The 19,014-nt window shown below is 43.3% G+C and overlaps 1 protein-coding gene across 3 annotated transcripts in view; it reads right to left on the minus strand.

Annotated features, from left to right (window-relative positions):
• The window catches only part of DOCK10 (dedicator of cytokinesis 10), a 166,114-nt gene that overhangs the window by 126,243 nt on the left and 20,857 nt on the right, over nt 1-19,014 (minus strand). Inside the window, exon 1 of one of the 3 annotated variants that reach the window (XM_026073056.1) lies at nt 15,176-15,340. The exons of the other annotated variants lie outside the window; for them this stretch is intronic. Coding sequence (XP_025928841.1) covers nt 15,176-15,340 — 165 coding nt within the window. Of the gene's footprint in view, nt 1-15,175; nt 15,341-19,014 lie in introns of those variants that run through there. 3 annotated transcript variants of the gene reach the window in all.

Consider the following 19,014-nt stretch of genomic DNA (forward strand, 5'->3'; position numbering starts at 1 on the left):
ACGGCATTGCCAGTTGGTCTCTTCCACAAGCGCGAGAGCCCTCCTGTGCTGTGAAGCTGTGGACTCACATACAGCCCAACCGAGCCCAGCAGTCGTGGGCTTTTGTTCCAGGTATCTTTGCACAGGCTGGATGGAAATTGGGCTGCACGTCCTCTCTTCAGCAAACAAAATGCTGCTTCTTACATCAGGAATCAGGTTGGAAGACTAAACTTTCTATTTGCAATGTAGTCCTGCTGATGTGTGCAAAAGCAAAATATGCAATTACTTTTAATTTCTTTTCGTTTGATCCATTGGGAAATTTCAAACAAACATTACCCTTTTGTTTTCATCTACTTGGACCAGAGTCAGCTCTTGATAACAAAACATATATAGCGATGAAGGGCCATAAAAGGCCATTAAATAATTTAATCATATAAATTTACTATCTCTAGACATGCTGCTGCTGCTGGGTTTTTTGGCTTCTACTACATGCTTTTGATTGTAATTCTAATATGTGCTATTGATGTCTATGCTAAGTTGCAGAAAGGATTTTTCTTTTTCATTTATTACCAAGAAAAGGTCAGCTTAGACACAACATCTGGTTTACAAAGAGGATCCACATTTTCCTCTAATTTTCCAGCTGGAATGACTAAAGCAAAAGGAGGTCAGGCAACTTAATGCCAAAAAGAGTATCTGCAATGCCACAATATTGATATATATAATATCCCGGGAACCTCTTCATTGCTTTTTTTTAAACTACTAAAATACTCTCCCTCTGTACGTATACAAGCTGATTGTAAGACCATTATTCTGTTACAAGTATGTGATATCAAACACAGATTATCAGAGTTACAAACTGCTTTAAACTCTCTTCTAGTGCCCATGAATATCTTAAGCAATTAAGAAAGTGACTGCATACAGTAATTCATCATTTGGATCCTATAATGGAAAGCTAAGTAATGGGATTCTCGATGACAGAGAAAGCCTAAGAATTTCAAAAACAGATGGGAAAGAATATCTTATTTTATCAAAGAAGGAATGAAATATAAAATCCTGCTAATCAGATTTACATTAATCTAGTTTGGTATGTGGAAAAGAGAAAAAGACAACCTGCATCCTTTTGACCTTCCTTTTCTCTTACCTGATCTCTTGGGATACAGAGAGAAAAACAGAGCAGTCTAATGGAGAGTGCCAAGACCTGATATGGTATTTCTCGCTCTGACATAACTTCCTGTACATCAAAAGAGTTGTTTCATGTTTCCACTCTCCATTTCTAATTTCCCTTTGCTCATAAAATAAGACTAGAAAAGCAAGGACCATCCCATTCTGCTGTTGATTAAAAGCCTAAATACTCAGGGCCTACAGCTCATTACTGCATTATTCTTAATGCATCTGTAATCACCTAGACTAGCAAATGCCTCAAGATTTAGCTAGAGAACTGAAGACTTGTTTGGGGAAAAAAGAATTGATAACTAAAAACTGCTAATCCTAATTGATACTTGTAACAACTGTGCAGTCTTCAGTATTACCAAAATAAGAAGATAAAAGTTTGGGAAAAAACAGAATGGGCAGTGGTTAGGATCCCAGAATGGGTCCAGTGTTTTGTGGGAGCCTGCGTAAAGTAATCAACAAACCTAAATATAGCCCCAATCTTGGCAAAAAGAAATTTAGCATGATATATCAAGTTTTACACTCATTCCCTCAATTATCCCAGCCTCGCAGCAAGCAATATCCAACTGACTGCTGAGGGTCCTCCTACACAAACAAGCTACAATGCATCAGCTGACTCTCAGTATTAAGATCCATGCACATGGGCAGTAAACTGCAACAAATGCAAAATAATTCATGTTAGCAGAGGCAATGAACTTCACATACTTGCATATGTAAGAGGCAAGAGGATACAAAGTACAATACTACTATTTCAGTAGCAAGCAAAGTACTGAACATGCACAAAGATACCACAGGCTAAATTCCAGCTTATACAGGAACAGTCATATTGAGTAAGAGGAAAGTTCATTTAATGCAGACTTCTGCACCTGCAAGAATTTATAGGTGCCTAAAGAAATACAAGTACACAAGACATCAAGCACAGTATTTCTCCTGAATATGCTTCCAAGCACACTTATGGAGGTTCTCAGCTAGAAATGGTATCTTTGTATTTAATAACTCCCAAAGATTTTTCTTTCATGAATTCTCCTAGTCATTCTTCTCCACGGACATTACAGATTTGGGGCGGGGGGAGGGGAGTGGCAAGGAAATCTACAGTTTAATTATTCATTCTGTGAAGTAGAGCTCCTTTTTCAAACCTGACATCAACTAGTTTCATCTGATGGTCCCTACTTCTCTTGTCAGAAGAGAATGCAAGCAAAGTCGTGTCTGTGACCGCTCTTGATTTTTCTGACTTCCATCATATCCCCCCACAGTAGCTTCTTCAGGCTAAAGGCTCAGTCTTTGTCTACACACTCGCAGAGTAACTCTCCCACTTTGCTGATCCTCCTCACCCCTCTCTGTAATTTTGCCAGTTCCAGTGCATCTGTTTTGAATTGCGCATGGTATTAAAGCCCCCTCAAGAGGCTGCTATGGAAGTCTGCTACCCAAGGAAAGATCAAAAAGCAAACTTTATTTCTGACTTCTGAATGGGCTAAAAAACAAGAGCAGAACTGTGCCATTCTTAACAGGGTAGAGCTGCCCTGCGCGCCCAGGCCCTGGGAGGCAGAGCACCGAATCAGCAGTTCCTCTTCCTCACTTTCTCAAGCCGATTTTCTCTAATGGGATGAGGGCGAGGCAGTATTTCTTCCTTCTCCCGTGTTTCTCCCCACTCCCACCCCTTGCTCCTTGTATGCAACATGCACAGACAAGCCCTTGGACATTCAGTTACAAGCCTTACTAGCAGGGACCTGAACTGGTCATTGACAACCTAAGCCTGCCCCAAGTTAGCTGGATTTTATTTTAGAAATTTTAGAGAGTCCAATAAATTCACTCTCTCTAACTACAGAAATAGCTGGAACAACATGGTCCTTATTTCTGTCCAGCATCACTTGAGCTAGATACAAAAGAATTGATCAGAAGATCAGAAGCTAAGAGGTTAATTTCTGATTTTCTACAAATACATCCTAGAGCCAAGCATAAACAAGTGCCAGAAAAAGATGTGGATGGGAAGTAAAGCAGAGTTTGCTGCAGTTCTTCCCCACTCAGTTCCTTGTTCTGCTTGAAAGACTGCAGACATGGTCTGACTCTAGGAGCAAATCCTTTGTGAAAATATTTCCAAGAAATCCAGTTGCCTTTTGAATGCACTTTACAAAAAGAAGTGCTCAATCACCAATTTTGGATGCTTTCTGCAGGCTCATGTAACTCAAAATTGCCTTTGATTTTGTTTTAAAAAGGAAAGTTGGCAAGCACTTGGTATGTGCAAAAGCTTTTGGCAGCTTAAAAGTATTGTGTAACGAGAATTCTCTGTGTAAGGTGGTACAAACTTAGGTCAACTCATCTCAAACATTTCATTTGGACAGGTCCTTTTTGGTGCGCTCTTCAAGAACTGTCTTTTTTATATAATGAAAACATTTCAGAATTACATTTTATTAAGCAATATTGAGAGTTTGTCAGATTCAGAAAGGCCAGGCTAAAACACACTGGTACAACACAAAGCTCATTTAAGATCTGCTTCATCTTTTATATAAAAATTTGAATTAAGCACAAGCTATCAAGAGTTTATCATTTCCAAAGAGTTCTTCAGTTCAAACTGTGCTCATGGGTTTTCTTTACACTTCCATACATTCTGGGACACTGTTCTGCGGTTGCGCAGCCATTGGAGGAATGAGCACTCTACCTGTCAAAGCTGCTTTGCTGGGGGTTTCTAAACAAAAGTATTTTAGCCCACTGTTACAGATGCACACGCACTGTGGTCACAACTCCTTCCCTAACCGATGCCTTTGGTACCCAGTCAGCAGAAACAAAATTACATGATAGAAGGGGCTAATTGTGATCAAGAAGAACCAGACGCAGTGTGAACAACAAAATATATCTTCGACCAATATTTGAAAATGTATTCATGAAAAGTCTGCGCACAATTCCTATCAGGAAGTGTTTTCTACTGTATTTACCAGATTCGAGGTACAGATTGTTCTCCCTGTATTTGCCACGTGTCTGCTGCTCACATTCCCTTCAAGGCTGTGTTACAAAGCACATGTCTAACACTCACAAGTAGAGGCACCTAGTGACGGACTTGACTTCTTCTGGTTACAGGTCAGTTAAAAGAAAACCCAGCGGCAAGACTGTAAGGCTAAGAAAATTGGCCATTCCTGACCATACACAATCTTTCACATAACTCCACTTCCTAACGGACTGTGCCTTACCCCCTTGCCAAAACCAAAGGGCTAAGGCTGCTCGAGAGCATGGCAGGAGCCAAATGCAGTAGCCAAGTCGCAGCCCCAAAGTACGAGCCCAGGCTCGAGCGCCCGCCAGCAGGTGGATGGACTGAGCGAGCAGCAGGGCTTGTGGCCGGCTGCTTTTTCTGGGGAGCTCAAGGGAGATGAGAAAAGGCTCCTTAAGCACGTTCAGGACTGAGGTAAAGGCAGGGAAAGAGCTAAGGCACTGAAAGGAAAGAAGTGAAGATGGGATCTGTGAACACCAATCTTATTCTTTACTCTCAAGCCTCAAGTATCCAAGAACGAGAAAAAAAACAGGCCCAGTTCCAGGCTCAGTTTCTCCCAAGAAAGTGTCCTCCCTCTGTACCCCACTAAGATCAGACCTGCTATAGAAAAAGCTGTAATACATGTTTGCACATAATTTACTAATGGAAGAGACATCTCAAAAAGGAGAGTGGAACATCTGGTTCCAGGAATTTACATTTCAGTAATTAATCACTTTACTGTTACATTTATCCTCCAAAAGATCTAATTTTAGACTTAAGTCACAACCTGTTGATAACATCAAGGTAACACCAAACCGTTACTGAAAAGCCAAAGAAAATTATGAGTGATTGATGACATTATGTTCAACTCCCAACATACTAGTTTCATAGCTAACCACTGGCCGATTCAGCAAGGCCACATGTTTTCCACTCTCCCTAACTTTAGGATTTCTCCCTCTCATTTTTTTTTTCTTTTAAGACAGAAACATGCAAGCAGCACAGAATTATATTTCTGAGCTGTTTTACTGCATTAAGTCAAACATTTCTTCTACTGAATTTACACATGTATTAACCAAGAACTGAATCTGGCTGTCTCATCTTCAAGCACGTATCAATATTAATGAAAAGAAAACGAGCACAGCAGTTGACAGATGAGAAATGAGGAAAAGCAAACACTAAAGGCATGAAGCGTTTGGTTCAGCTGGTTCCATAAACGGTATTCAGAGTGATCCCTGAGGCACAAAAAAGCCTGACAAAAACATTACAATAGCTATTTTTCACTGAAAACCATGCACACAGAATCTATTATGTTTTAAGCTAACCACAAATTGGCAATAATTATTAACAGACTGCAATTGTAAGAGTAACATATTGCACACAAATTCTTTCTGTTTAGACAGAAGATCACATTTTGTCCTAAAGAGGCACAAAGTTAAAGAACATTTTTCCACTTTTTTAAAAATAGTTTATTTTTGTACATGTGTACAAGCTGTTCACTTGTTATAATTTATTTATATTTATTTATAACTTATTTATATAGGTCACCAAGTCTAAGCTAAGAGACCCAGGAGAGCTGAAATAAGTGATGCCCCAGGCCAGCGGGGGAATCTGCACATCGAGTTTCTCTCTGCTTGGAGATGTGTGTACATATGCATAACTACTGCATCTCAGTGTAGGAGACTATGGTTCACACTCTAAGCTACCTTAGATAGGCCTGCACTTGGAATAGTGCCCCGAGATGATGGCAGATCCTTGTCACCTCAAATCCCCCGAGGTATTGAACAGCAACATGCTTTTTGATGCTGAACGATAGTCCTTTCTCCACTGTGGTATTCCTCACTCCAATCGCGAATTAAGGCTGGAAGATTTCACTATTCAAGGAAGTGATCCAAAAGCTAGAACAGCAGGAAGGAGCTCTGGCGTTTCCCAGACACGGCCTTAGTGGCACTTGCTGTGACAACGCTGTGCCTGTTCCCGCACTCCTGGAACAACCGTACAGCAACAACCAGAGTTCGGTTACCTGAGGACTTTGGCAGAGAGTTCATTTCTCAGCTTCTACATTTTGCATAGACACAAAAACAGAGCTGCCAGTTAGCGCTAGCTGACAGACTCAAATAAGCTGCTTAACCTTAGAAATGAAATCCTTGGTTCTGCCTTTACCAACTGTTTTTGCATCAGAACCATTCGCCCGTGCTGGTGCTGTTACTCTGCAGCTACAGGAGGTACCGTGATCTGGAACTAGCCTCGATCAGCCCCGTGCTGACAGCAGTCATCAACAGCCATGAAACGATCATGTCTTTCAGCGTGGGTTTGCGCAATACAGGAAACGCAATCTAGAAGTCAGACTCTCTTGAGAGTTTAGAAATCAGGTGGCAGCTCTTCGGGGATCCAAGGCAAAAGATACAGTCACCAATGTTAGCCGCACTGAGTTTTACAGTGCCTACAGCACCTGCGCTTCGTTTTACACCGTGGATGTGCTCACGGCACCTACTCCTCCTTTCCCCTTTCAGCCCCAGCCCCGAGCCTGCTGGCAGCAAGGTGAGCTCCCTGTTTGGGGAAGCGAGGGGGCTCAGGAGCCCTTATCAGGGCAGGGGAGGCAAAACTACTCCCGTGGCACCATGCCACATCACCACCGCGCTGGCCCAAAGCTGCTGGGAAGGCTGTGGAGCAACGACGACTTTCTACACCATTACAATCAAATCACTCTGGAGCAGAGCGGAGTATGAAACGCAGAGGTAAAGGCTGTTTAGATTACGGTTGTAAGCAGAGAAGCTGTACGAAAGCCAGTGTTGTTGTGCTCCATTCAGATTTCCAGTCCATGCCCGAGGGAGAGGGCTGCCGGGCAGCCGGACACCCGAGCATGAGGGTCCCCCCTCAAGAAGGGGTGATGAGGGGGCAGGGGAGGAGGCATTAACATAGGAAGAGAGGACTAATACCCACTGTAAAACAAAAATAAAACTCTTGATAAGAGCAAGGAGGAGGGAAAAAACAGTATCAATGAGAGTATCTTGATGTGCCAACACAGAGCAGCGGTAGCCAGCTTTTAAAAAGCAAATCTTACAAAAGCGCAACAGCAGCGTGCCAATTCCTTTTGAGATGAGAAGAAACAGTATTTTCCACTTGGCTTCTCTTTTTCTCGTCACTGAACTCTTCCTTCCTCACCCACTGTCTTTGCTGCAATGGCTCCCTCTCTCCCCAGCAGCTTTTATTTTGGCAGCACTTCTGGCTGGCTGGGTGGCTCTCTAGGAGGGCCAGTTCCCTTTACAGCTCTCCTTCTCGCCCCGTTACCTCTTATGGGGCATCACCATTTCCAAGCCAAATCAATATCCCCGTGCTCGCAGCCAAAGACCTGGTGATGGGTCCCGAACGCTGCCACTCGCACCAAACCCTGAGCAGCTCTACTCCATAGTCTGGAGGGACAACGGAGCAAAACCGGCTCCGGAGCTGGCTCAGGGTGCCAAAGCCAGCAGAGAGTTAATGCCAGCAGGAGAGAGGGCTCAGGACTGGCATCAAAGCCACTTTCTGAAGCATGGCTTTACTTTACGACTTCTTTGAAAAGGCAGAGCCAAGGAGCCGACCCGCCCAGCCACGTTCCCAAGCGCCTTGAGCACCCCCTCGCCCAGGCATCCCTACAGGGCTCCCCTAACCTGCGGCCAGCGCTGCTGCTAAACCAAGTTGTGCTTCTGCAGCGGAGCCTGGGCAGCGCAGGAGACGCCGCTCCTGCGCCCAGGTCTGGCCACACCAGTGCTCCCAGCCCGTGTCAGCACAGGTTAATGCAGCTGCCCGAGCCCCCGTGCAGCCTGGTCAGTGCAGCGCCAGCAGGCGACACACGCTTGCACGCCAAGACCTCGTCCTGCAGGTGCAGCATCCAGCTATTTACCCCAGTCAGGAGTTTGAAACTACTTGTGCAGCCAAAGATGCACATAAAAGACAGAGGACTTCTCTGAAAAGTCCTAGGTGGTACCGGTCACAAAATATGAAAAATTGGAATGTGAATCCAGAAGTTAACTCCAGTTTTATTCTATGCATTATTTCAAAACAAAAGAGAATACTTTCTTTCCTGTTTATAAAGCCTGACATCAGTTAAAAAAAAGTTTCTATCTCTGAACTTTTCATTTTTTTATATAGCAATTTAAAAAATACATAAAGAGTCATTCCAAGAAGAAAGTTGAAGTGAAATAATTTAATACATCTTAAAAAAACAAAAGTGAAACATGACAGAAGACTGGAATTTCAGAGAGTTCACTTTTACAGAATCAGAGATATTTCACTAGCAAAGTCTCAGCTAGTTTTGCCTGCTTACAAGGTATATAGACTATGGGCTACTTCATACCACTTTAGAAGTCTCAGGATCAGATAAGTATCTATTTTAGAGTTTTATATTTCTCCCCAACACTACATTGGCTGCTGAAGTATGAAACAAAATACCTCCACTGAATTCTCTATTTCTGAGCATGGAATACTTTTCAAAGCATTTCCTGGAGTCTCCAGGATTTAAAGTTATTCTTGTGAATACTTTTGATGGTTCATCCTGTGCTTACCTGCACCATTATATCTATGTCGACCTCTTTACTACTACCACCCACAGTTTATCTTTTCCTTAGCATTCATTCAAGTACTTAAAGTTGTAATGCACAAGAAAGTCGACAAATTTAAGTGCATGATTTGCACTCACAGCTGACTATGTCCAAGGGTACTACATGATGTAAATAGATTAAGGTCCTGCAATCATAGCTTACCCAAGTCCAGAATCCCAGACAAGACATCTCATTGAGTTTTTGTTCTCAAGTCCTCTTCCTTCCCTTGTAAGATGGCAATACTTGGGCGCAAAAAAAAAAAAAAAAAAAAAAAAGCTTGGAGGAAAATGCAAAGAGCAAAACGATCAAGGGCAATGGGGAAAGCCAGCATTTGCTACAGCCCATCAGAACTAGAGCCAGGCAGAAGTGCTGACAGGGCATCGCAGACAATGCTGCGACAGATCAAGCATGTGTGTACATAGATTTGTTTATAAATGAGCTTGTTATGCCAAGATGTGTGGCTGCAGATGGCCAAAGCCTGAAAATCCTGAAGGTTTGCTTGTTTCTCTCCTTTCCCTCTTGGCCTTAATCAAGTTACTTTAGCTTTCTATAGGTCCATTTTCTCCTCTCCCAAGAAGCACTTTGAACACGCATCCTAGGTAGGATCACTGTCAAGTACAGAAAACCACATTAGCCTTCATGAAGTGCTGCCAACGGCTGCTACTCCCAAAGACTTTTCCCCATTCCTTTAATTTATACCCTACTTCTCCAGCTTTGCATTGCTTACAAATAAATAGCTTGCTTCTTTCAAAAAACAATCCTCTTCTGTAGGAGGATGTTTTCATCCCCTTTTACTGTTTTGAGTCTACACCCTTTATAACCTCTCATAAGAATTTGGTTGACACATTCATAATTATTTCATTCCACATTTCACGCATGCTACAAGTGTTGCTGCAATATTAACAAGAGAAGAAAGCAATACAAAACCTTGTTGCTCAGATCAGAGATCTGAGGATTACAAGGGTCACATGGAGAAGATTTGCTCAGTGGAAAAAAAGGCTGGTTTTATGCCATCTCCTTTTGGATCATACTTATACTTTAACACGAGTATGAAAATGGATCCCCATCTTGTGCTCATTTTTCTCTGTGTTTTATCAAACAATAACAAGAGCCATGTCTGCCACCAAAACTGGTAAAAAACAAACCCAAACATCTTTCAGTATAGCAGGACAAACGCTGCTCTGAAGCAGCGAGGCAGACTCTGGCCCTCCTACACCACCGTGCTGATTAAAGCTCTGAGACCCAAAGAACTGCAGTTGAGCACGTCCGCAGAAGGGACGAGGCTGACAAGGATTATGAAGCTATCAGCAGCCCTGCTGAACTTCACGCACAAGAAAAGTCACAAAGACAAGAACCTTGGAGAACCATTGTGAGAATTGCTCTCTGAAGTAGAACGGTATTTTGTGCTTTGTTTACTTCTTTTTGTCTCTTCACATTCTAGTGTTATCCATCCATTCAAATCTAGGCCTATTTCTGTTCCTACTGAAGTTAAGAGCTAAAGCAGAAATTAAGGTCCTAAGTGTGAAGCATAAAATCAAACATGTTTATTGTTGTTTTCAAATATACTTGAGACTGAAGCTTATGACTTGAGTGAAGAGAAGACTATTTTGAATACTTCTTTTGATCTTTACAGCCCTTAGTAATTTGGCTTTCCAAAGATGCTCTTCTCCTCCTCCAAGACATCAACGGAAGGCCTTTCTCTTCATAGAGTTAAATCTAATACTAACCTCCAAAAGCCACTGCTAGTCCTCCCTAAAAGGCCACATATATATATTCTTTTTATCATTAAGTCATGAGTGGGAGATCTTGAAATGATTTTCAGAATTGCTACCTGTTGATGATACTTAGGATGCATACAGTGCAAATTTTAATTAGGTAGATGTATACAGATGAGCAAATGAGTGCACTGAAAATTAAACAAACTAGAAACATAAAACTAGCACACATGGGGCAACAAAACTTAAGGAACACAATTCCAGATGCGAATTTCAGCACTACAGATGAGACGCTTGCCAGGGAAGATTCTCAAGTCACACTTTTATCACTTCTACTGCTTTTATAAAACTAAAATTCTATTTACAGAGTGACACAAGAAGCAACTCTGATCGTGTCTCAGCTCTGCCTGTATACCAGAGAATCTGTCCTGTATCCGTGCAGCAGGGGAAGTTATTCCACTCCTCCTTCTGTAATGGAAAGCATAGAGAAAAATCTCTTTGCAAAATGTCTCTTTTCAGAGATGAAAAATGCAACACAGTAGGACCATCACATTGCTGTTGCTGTGTTCAAGTTAGACAGTAACATTTCAGTTCAAGTTATGGCATTTTGTTCAAGATCTAAAATATTTTGCCATGTGTCGCATAGCAGGATATAAAGGAAAAAAGAATCATATCCTCAACAAATATCTTGCCTTGCTCTCATCTTCCACACACATCTCTGCTGCCAAAGGTCATCATTAAATACATGAAGAGACATAGAACAACCTACTAGATACAGCTCAACTTCTTTTCAAGTCACATGTTCCAAATGCAAAGCGTCATCCTAAATGTTAGCACTCCCACTCCAAACACCAAACTACGTAACCCCAAGTACCAACTTTACTTGCTTTTTTGCGAGAAAAAGATGATGACGATGCTGGAAGAAAGAGTCATTTGCATTCACTCTACATTGGTTTTTAAATCTGACCTCCCTATATCATAAACTTATTTTGAGAACTAGCTCTTAAAAACATACTCTTAAAGGTACAGAAAAGAATAAGATAGTCTAGTAAATGCAGAGCCACTGAATTTGATGACGATTCAACTTGTACACCTGCTTAGTGGCATGAGGATACTCATTTTGCACGTCTCTGGCAACTCCCAGGATTCTGTCCAAGCCTAAAGAAAAGACAATCCACAGTCTTTGACAAATACTTCCCAGTTTTGTCTTTTTTTTTTTTTTTTTTNTTTTTTTTTTTTTTTACATCTCTTCCCTGCCCTATGGAACCACTCATGACCTAAAAACAATCATCAGTCTGCCTTGTTCAAGGATAAAAAGCAGAATTTTAAGCTTCATGATGGTGATTATTAGGTGGTGGTTAGGCAATAGTTGCAAACTCTGTGCTCGGGGTTTTCTCCCTGCATTTCCCTGGGGTGTTCCTGCACCATCTCTGCCTTGGACTGCCACCACCTGGAGCCAGGACTGTTACCTGTGTGCCCTCTGCAACAAGACACTTACTGCTTCTGCTGTCACCACCAGGTAAAAACAACAGGCAGCTACCAGGATCGAAGATGAGCACATCATGCTCAATAGTGAAAGACAGCCTTGGTTCATGCGGCATGGGATAGGCCACTGAAACTGTACAGAGGGATGTCACTCCTCCCCCCCACCCCTCCAAACCAGATTTGTTCACGTTAAAATAGCAAACTGAATTCCTCTAATACTTTTCTCAATTTTTGATATCGGTGAACATGACTGGCAAATGCACAATTCATGGAAGAACTCCAAGGATGTTCCTCTCCTGGGATTAAGAGAGAAAAGGGGGCAAACATAAGCTATAATTATAGAACCGCCTATCAATAGTGCTGTATACTTAACTAGAAGTATTTTAGGGCAGGCTGCTCTCCCTTATGGCTAGGATTGCTTTCCATATTAAGGCAACATTGAGATTTTAGTTTTGTGTCATTGGGCAAGCAGACTTGAGACAACACAGCAGCACCTGAGGACTTATAAAAGCCATTTGGAAAGAACGTATAATTTACTTTCTGTAGTCAATACCAAATACTAACACTCTCACTCAGGAGCACGCACCCTGTGCCCCACGAGCTACAGAGAGATGGACCATCTCACCTGAAAGCGAGAAGAGACAAATGCCAGATCCGACAGCAATCCGCGTGGTAGCACAGCTCCTGGCAACCTGACCCAGGCCTGTCAGGGTATTTCACATATACTGTATTTCAGGACTGTCTCTGCCTTTCTTCTTTGGGCACCCCAGTCACCCACTACTGTCAGGCACAAAAACTTAGTAGTCTAGTTGGGATCAGTTTAACACCTGAAAGCCATGCAGTGTGAATAATGACATTTTGAAATAAATACTCTTTTGCTCAGTCTATGTAACTGTCTCCACTGTATTATCCAGACAAAAACTTGATGGTCTACAACAGACCAAGGAGGAAAAAAATATATATATTTTTAGGACCATAATACATGTTTTATTAAGGTTCAGCAGCCTCCTGTCTTATCATGCTGCTCTTTCAAGTAAAATATGAAAGTCTACTGAAAACAGTACCATCGGTGGCAGAAATAGAAGTGCTCTGAAGCGCTGCTTTCTTTTGAACTTGCCAGTGCTCCACATCATTACTAAGCCTAACTGCAAAGCTTCATAGCAATTTGTTTTAAGTACAGTTATAATTAACTGCTTCTAGCCTGCTTATAAATGAGTCTGCTTATAAATGAAAAAGCACAGTAATGATGCACATCCAGAAGAGCAAAAGAACAAAAATGAGGAAAAAAAATCATTCTTCTGAGTCTTCTATGCACAGCAGCTTGCCTAGCTAATTCCTCTGAAGCAGCCTCATGATGGGGCTGAACTGTTCATCCTCCTCTTCTCCAAGGGAAACAGCAGGGAGAAGATGGTCCCACAGACCTCCTGGAAGAGCATAGCCTTTTGACAGGATAAACACCATGGCTTTAACTTTTGCCTTAGAGACACACAAAGCCCCTTAGTACCACTACTACAACGGCCAGACTGGTTTGTGGCCGGCAGGAAATCCTCGAGAGCCCAGCCCCAGGAGGAGGTAGCAGACTGCCGTCTCGGGGGTGCTTATCCCCTCAGGCATCCCCAGTTCTCCAGGTCCGTGGGCAGCTCCGCTGGTTCCTCCCAGGGGAGGGGGAGGACACAGGGACCTCAGCTGCGGCTCCGAGACCCCTCGCACAGGTTTTACCGCATAAAGAACCACAGCTCAAGCTGTGGTAACATCTGGGTATGGGGCACTGGTGTGTCATTATAAGGACTCTACTTTTCTTCCAGGGAGCATAGCAAGTTTCATAGGTGATCTATACTCTGACATGTTGCAGTTTCTTCCAGACTCTCCTCACCTCATTATGCTCAAAAGTACCAGCAGCAGGAAGACAATTATTTTTTTAAATGCCTTTGAGGTAGTTTATTTAACCATTAAGCGAGAAAAAAAAAGTTAGTTTTGTGGATACTAGAATTAAAAGCAGAAGAGGTTTAACCACCAGCTTCGCAATGATGAAATCCATCCCTTTTCTCCCTGCAAGCAGTAGCCATGACCCATGCGCTGGGAGACCCTCAGCTGACCACGAAAAGCATGGCTAGGATAGGATCCTAGCTACCATAGTTGCCATGACTGCAACACACACCTCTATGGGCAGTAATGCTCTATTCAAACCACTGCCAGATCTCATGACAGCTACCGAATTGCCTAACGTTACCAACTCCTGCTGATATCTAAGTTGCTGCACTGTGTGACACAGTGAGGTGTCAGGGGTGCACTTAGGACATAATTATAACTTTAATGGAAAAAGCTCTTTCTACCACTGAAATCACATATGTGACTGCTCTGATGTAAACCAGCAGAAATACTGTGTCTTGATAATATTTTATCAAGAGTGACACAGTACCAAATCATTGCCATCTACAAAGTAAAAAGGTTGTTATAATACATCACTCGGACCCAAACTGCTTTAAGATTCTGGAAATGCTAACTATATACATATTCAGCAAGGAAGAGCAGTAACTAAGTGTTAAGCATCTTCTTCATTCTGAAGCAGTGATTTATAATGAGGAACAGCCTTGTCACTCATTCCTAATAAACCTATAGTGCTCATTTTATTTCAACCACAAAATAAAAATAAACCAGTTTAATTCAGAAAGACAAGGACACTCAGAACGAGTCTTCTGAGTCTCCCCTCATTAAAGAGGGGGAGGAAACTCATGAAACTGGAAAGCGGTGACCCAGCAAACACTGTAGTGCTGCAAACAGTTTGTTGCAAAGATACATGGGAAGATTATTTGCATACAACTTGATACAAATTCCAACTGCATCCTGCGTGACACGAGAGGGCTTTGGGTTTTTTTTTTGTTTGTTTTGGGTTGTTTTTTTTCCTCCACGTTTATGAACAGACCTAGTAAACAATTTCTAAGCTGTCTGCTGTTCTGAATTCCCAGTCTGAAATAAAACATAACTGCATTATGAGTTCTAATGCTTGCCCCACATCTTACAAATAGCAAGAAAACCCACGAGTGAATTAAATAACAGAACATTTACTTTATACAGCCTACATGTAGCTCACAGCTTCAGCTATAGATTAAAGTAATATTTCAGCTCTGTTTGACAACAAAGACAGCAAGGCTACTGGGAGACTAATCTACTGTTGCAAATAGTCTCTCAAACGCTCTTTCTCTCTGACTACATAGCTACAGAAAATAAATCATACAACATCTGTAATAATAATTCTGTCAACTCTCTCTGCTGATTAAAGGATACTGTACCATAATGATGAGAGTTCTGGGTCTGCTCATTTCATCGTCGCTATCCAGTGGCAGAATTTCATGTGACAACTCCTCTCGCCGTCGCCGTCTACAAATATGTGGACAGTTCCTCTGTACCACAGAACGAAAGGCTTGAAGCAGAACAATGCTGGCAGCACAGCCCATATCTGCATCCTGAAGCCTACAAAATAACTTCTATGTTTATGCTATGTTTGAAAAACAGTGGCTCCTTGTCCCTGAAAACAGCCTACAGTGCAGCTGCAGCCAGCTCGCTCTCCAATCGCTTCCTTGAGTCCTGATCATCTGATCACAACCAAATAGCTGGGATGCAGATAGAGGAAAGATTTGATCCACTGAAACTGAAACGCACTCACGCAGCATTAAGATCCATTTTTTTTTCCCCCCTCTCTCTCTCTGCTTTTGAATTCACATGAGAAAATGTTCTCCCTATCTGGTACAATAAGCCTCCTCCCCTGATCCCGGTTTCATGGAAGCGAAAGCATTAATGTTCCCGGCTCCAGAGAACCAGCTGTTCATTTAACACACACAGGCAGCAACAACTGGCAGGATCAGATTAAATGCCTTTTAAAAAAAGGTCATATGCAGCAAAATAATAGCAAACATCTGGAAAGTTATTAGCTCTCATTGTCAGCATTGCTGTTTTTAAAATACTTTGCTTATGGTGCTTTGCCACAGAAAAAGATGGTTAAGCTCACTGGGGGATTTGGGCTGCAACATTTTCACTTCTTGCAGTTTTCTGAAACACAGCAATCTCATTTGAGTTGTAAATGTAACAAGATAAAAAAAAAAGAATCTGGACTGCTTCATCCAGCTCATGTTAAAATAGCTGTGGTTCAATGAGAAACAGCAGTGTTCAGTTCTGAAATGCCTTTCAATAGCACAGTTGTTGTGTGTTCCCACACATGCATTGCTTCTGCAGAGTAATACATTTTTACATCTGTATAGGAGGCTTGTGATGAGAAGGGTCTCTGCTAACAGGGTCTCACACTGAAACAAAACATTGATGACCTTCGAAGAACAGTAACAGCAAAGCATTTCAGTGTTTTATCAGCCAGGATCCAGGCAGAGAAAGGAAGCTGCAGGCGGTCGCAGCAACAACTGCCTGCTGGCTCCTGCCCCACCAGTCATTCAAGAAGCAGTCAGAGGTGCTTCGAAATCACATGATTAACCTGGAACCGCAGCGAGGGCTAATGCTACACAGCCTTGGATAACAGCACTTGAGAGGAAGTTCACACTAAAAATATCTGCAGAAAATGGATTTCTCTTACACATCAGGAAAACTAAGAATTTCCAATTGGGTTTCCAGAGAAGCTGCTCTTAAACTAATATGTATAACTTTATTATACATATATCCAAAAACATTTACCTTACATAAAACGCTCTGCTTCCTAATGAAGGCTGTAAGAGTTTGGTCATCCATTCCCATGTGGGCATAAGCAACCCGCTAATGTCCGTTAATGTGGTCTTTGTAAATAATACTCCTTCTTACATTCTGAACCAGGAATCGCACTGAAAATGTGCCATGGAAATATTTTGTTCTGGGTTTGATTAGGGTTTAATTGCCTAGCAATCTGGCAAGAGACAGCATCATTTTAATTAAAGCATTTGCCAAAAAAGCTAAACGTGCCCTTTAAAAGCAATACACTCAGTGCCAGTATTTTCTTGCCTTTGTTTCTTTAGAGTCAACTGCTTTGAGCGCGTAAGGAAACGGGTTCGCGGCACTGGCAGGCACGGCGCGAACTCACCCACAGCTCTGCTAATGCCCGTGCCCAGCTCTCCCCCCTCGGGCTAGCCGGGCGCAGGCTGCGCGCCGACGCGAGGCGTCTGCCTGCGCGCACCCCGCAGAGGGGCCTCACGTCACCCTTATTAGTTTGACTTTTCTAATGCGATTACAAGAGCGCAGCTGTGCAATTTCTGCGGCAAATCGGTACTCCTGCCCGCTGCTGCTGCCCTTGCCGGCAGCCCCCTGCCTCCTCCAGGCCTGCAGCCGGCGCCTCGGCCTCCGCTCCGGAGCCGCTCGGCAGCCGGCGCCTCGGCCTCCGCTCCGGAGCCGCTCGGCAGCCGGCGCCTCGGCCTCCGCTCCGGAGCCGCTCGGCAGCCGGGAGGCCTCCGCTCTGGAGCCGCTCGGCAGCCGGGAGGCCTCCGCTCCGGAGCCGCTCGGCAGCCGGGAGGCCTCCGCTCCGGAGCCGCTCGGCAGCCGGGAGGCCTCCGCTCCTGCCCTCGCTCCCGCAGCGTCGCGGGGGCCCGGCGGCCGTTACAGCGGCTGCTCTGCCGCCTCGGGGGCCGCTCGCACGCCTCCTGCGCGCCTGCACGGCCGCCTCTGCTGCTCGCCGCTATCCGCCTGGGAGAACTGGCGGGGACTTGTTACGAAACTTGGTTTCCATAACACAGCCCAGCACTCCGACACACGCACGCACACGTGCGCGCACACACATGGAGCAGCACCCTGGAGCCTGGTCCGACGCTCTGCTCTCAGTAAAGACCCCCATTTATTTCAGTGGTCTCTGGATCAAACTGTTCTCTGCCAGCAGTCCAAGTGACTTCATTACAATTATTTGCAGATTAAGATATTATTAGATGCACATAGGAATGACATAATCTTGGCATTTTACCCTTCGCTCTTCTGAAAGAAGAATGAGACTTAGTTCCAAATCAAGTAACCTAACGAGCCAAATCCAGCTAAAACTAGCCTCCAGGCCATGCTCAAAATTCAAGAAAAACACAAAATTCATGAAAAACAGAGCTAATGCATTGAAAAAAAAAAACTCTCTGAAGAGCTGAAGAACTTTGTTGTAAGTAAATCTCACAGAAGCACAACTTATCTTTGGAAAGAAAGTCTCGCAGCCCATTAAAAATGCCTGGACACACAATATCAAACCAATTTTCTTCTCATCTCAATATCAAAACAATTTTCTTTTTGCAAATGTAGGGGTCTCATGAGCATACATTTTGCTCATGCGTCAGCTGTCAAGAGCGTTAGCTGCTCTCCTGCAGTGAAGCATCAGGCACCGTTTTGTGCACTTCAGTCCAGAAGCCGAATTCAGTGGAAGCCTCTGGGAAGCAAAATTCTCCTTTGTGCAAGCAATGCCTTAATTCCACATTAAGGAGAGCAGTGCTGGGCTGGGAACACCCACACTCATGGCCATTAGCTACTAATTCTCACTCCATCCTTTAACCACCACTCATATTGGCTATGCTAAAGCAGCTGTGTAACACCAGCATGAGTATTTTACAAGAGGCAGCTGTGAACCAGATCACAGAATCAGATCCCAATTAAAAAAAAGGGGGGGGAGGGGGGCAGGAGGCAAGACAGTTGCTTTAACCCAGATTATTTCTGTGACCCTGTCGTCCATGGCACCTCCATGGGCCAGGTCGGTGCAGCAGCAAAGCTATGCAGCACAACAGCAGAAATGGGTCACACTTGCCATGTCTGTGAAGTCTGGGATAAGAAAGCACAGTTGAAAGGCATATGGATTTTTGAGCTAGCAGCTATCCATCATCCTCCATCAGCTTCCACCTGAAAGACTGCAGCTCTATGAATAGGCAGCCGAGGCCTGAAGAAGTAAACTGCCTTTGCAGCAAAGGGAAAACCCCTCCTCTTCCAAGTACTGACTTATTTCTCTTCTGCAATATCGACACACTTCTGCGGGCCCAAAGATTTCTTAAGATGCTACCAAACACTTTCTAAAATTCATATATCATAGGTCTTTAACACACAACAGTAATAGTTTCATTCCTTCCCACAAGCTTTATTTCATTAATTTTCTTTCTCTCCGTGTCATTTGAATGAACAGGATTCAAACTATCAGTATACCGCT

Source organism: Apteryx rowi, unplaced genomic scaffold (assembly GCF_003343035.1).
Source record: "Apteryx rowi isolate R43461 unplaced genomic scaffold, aptRow1 scaffold_36, whole genome shotgun sequence".
Classification (NCBI taxonomy): domain Eukaryota; kingdom Metazoa; phylum Chordata; class Aves; order Apterygiformes; family Apterygidae; genus Apteryx; species Apteryx rowi.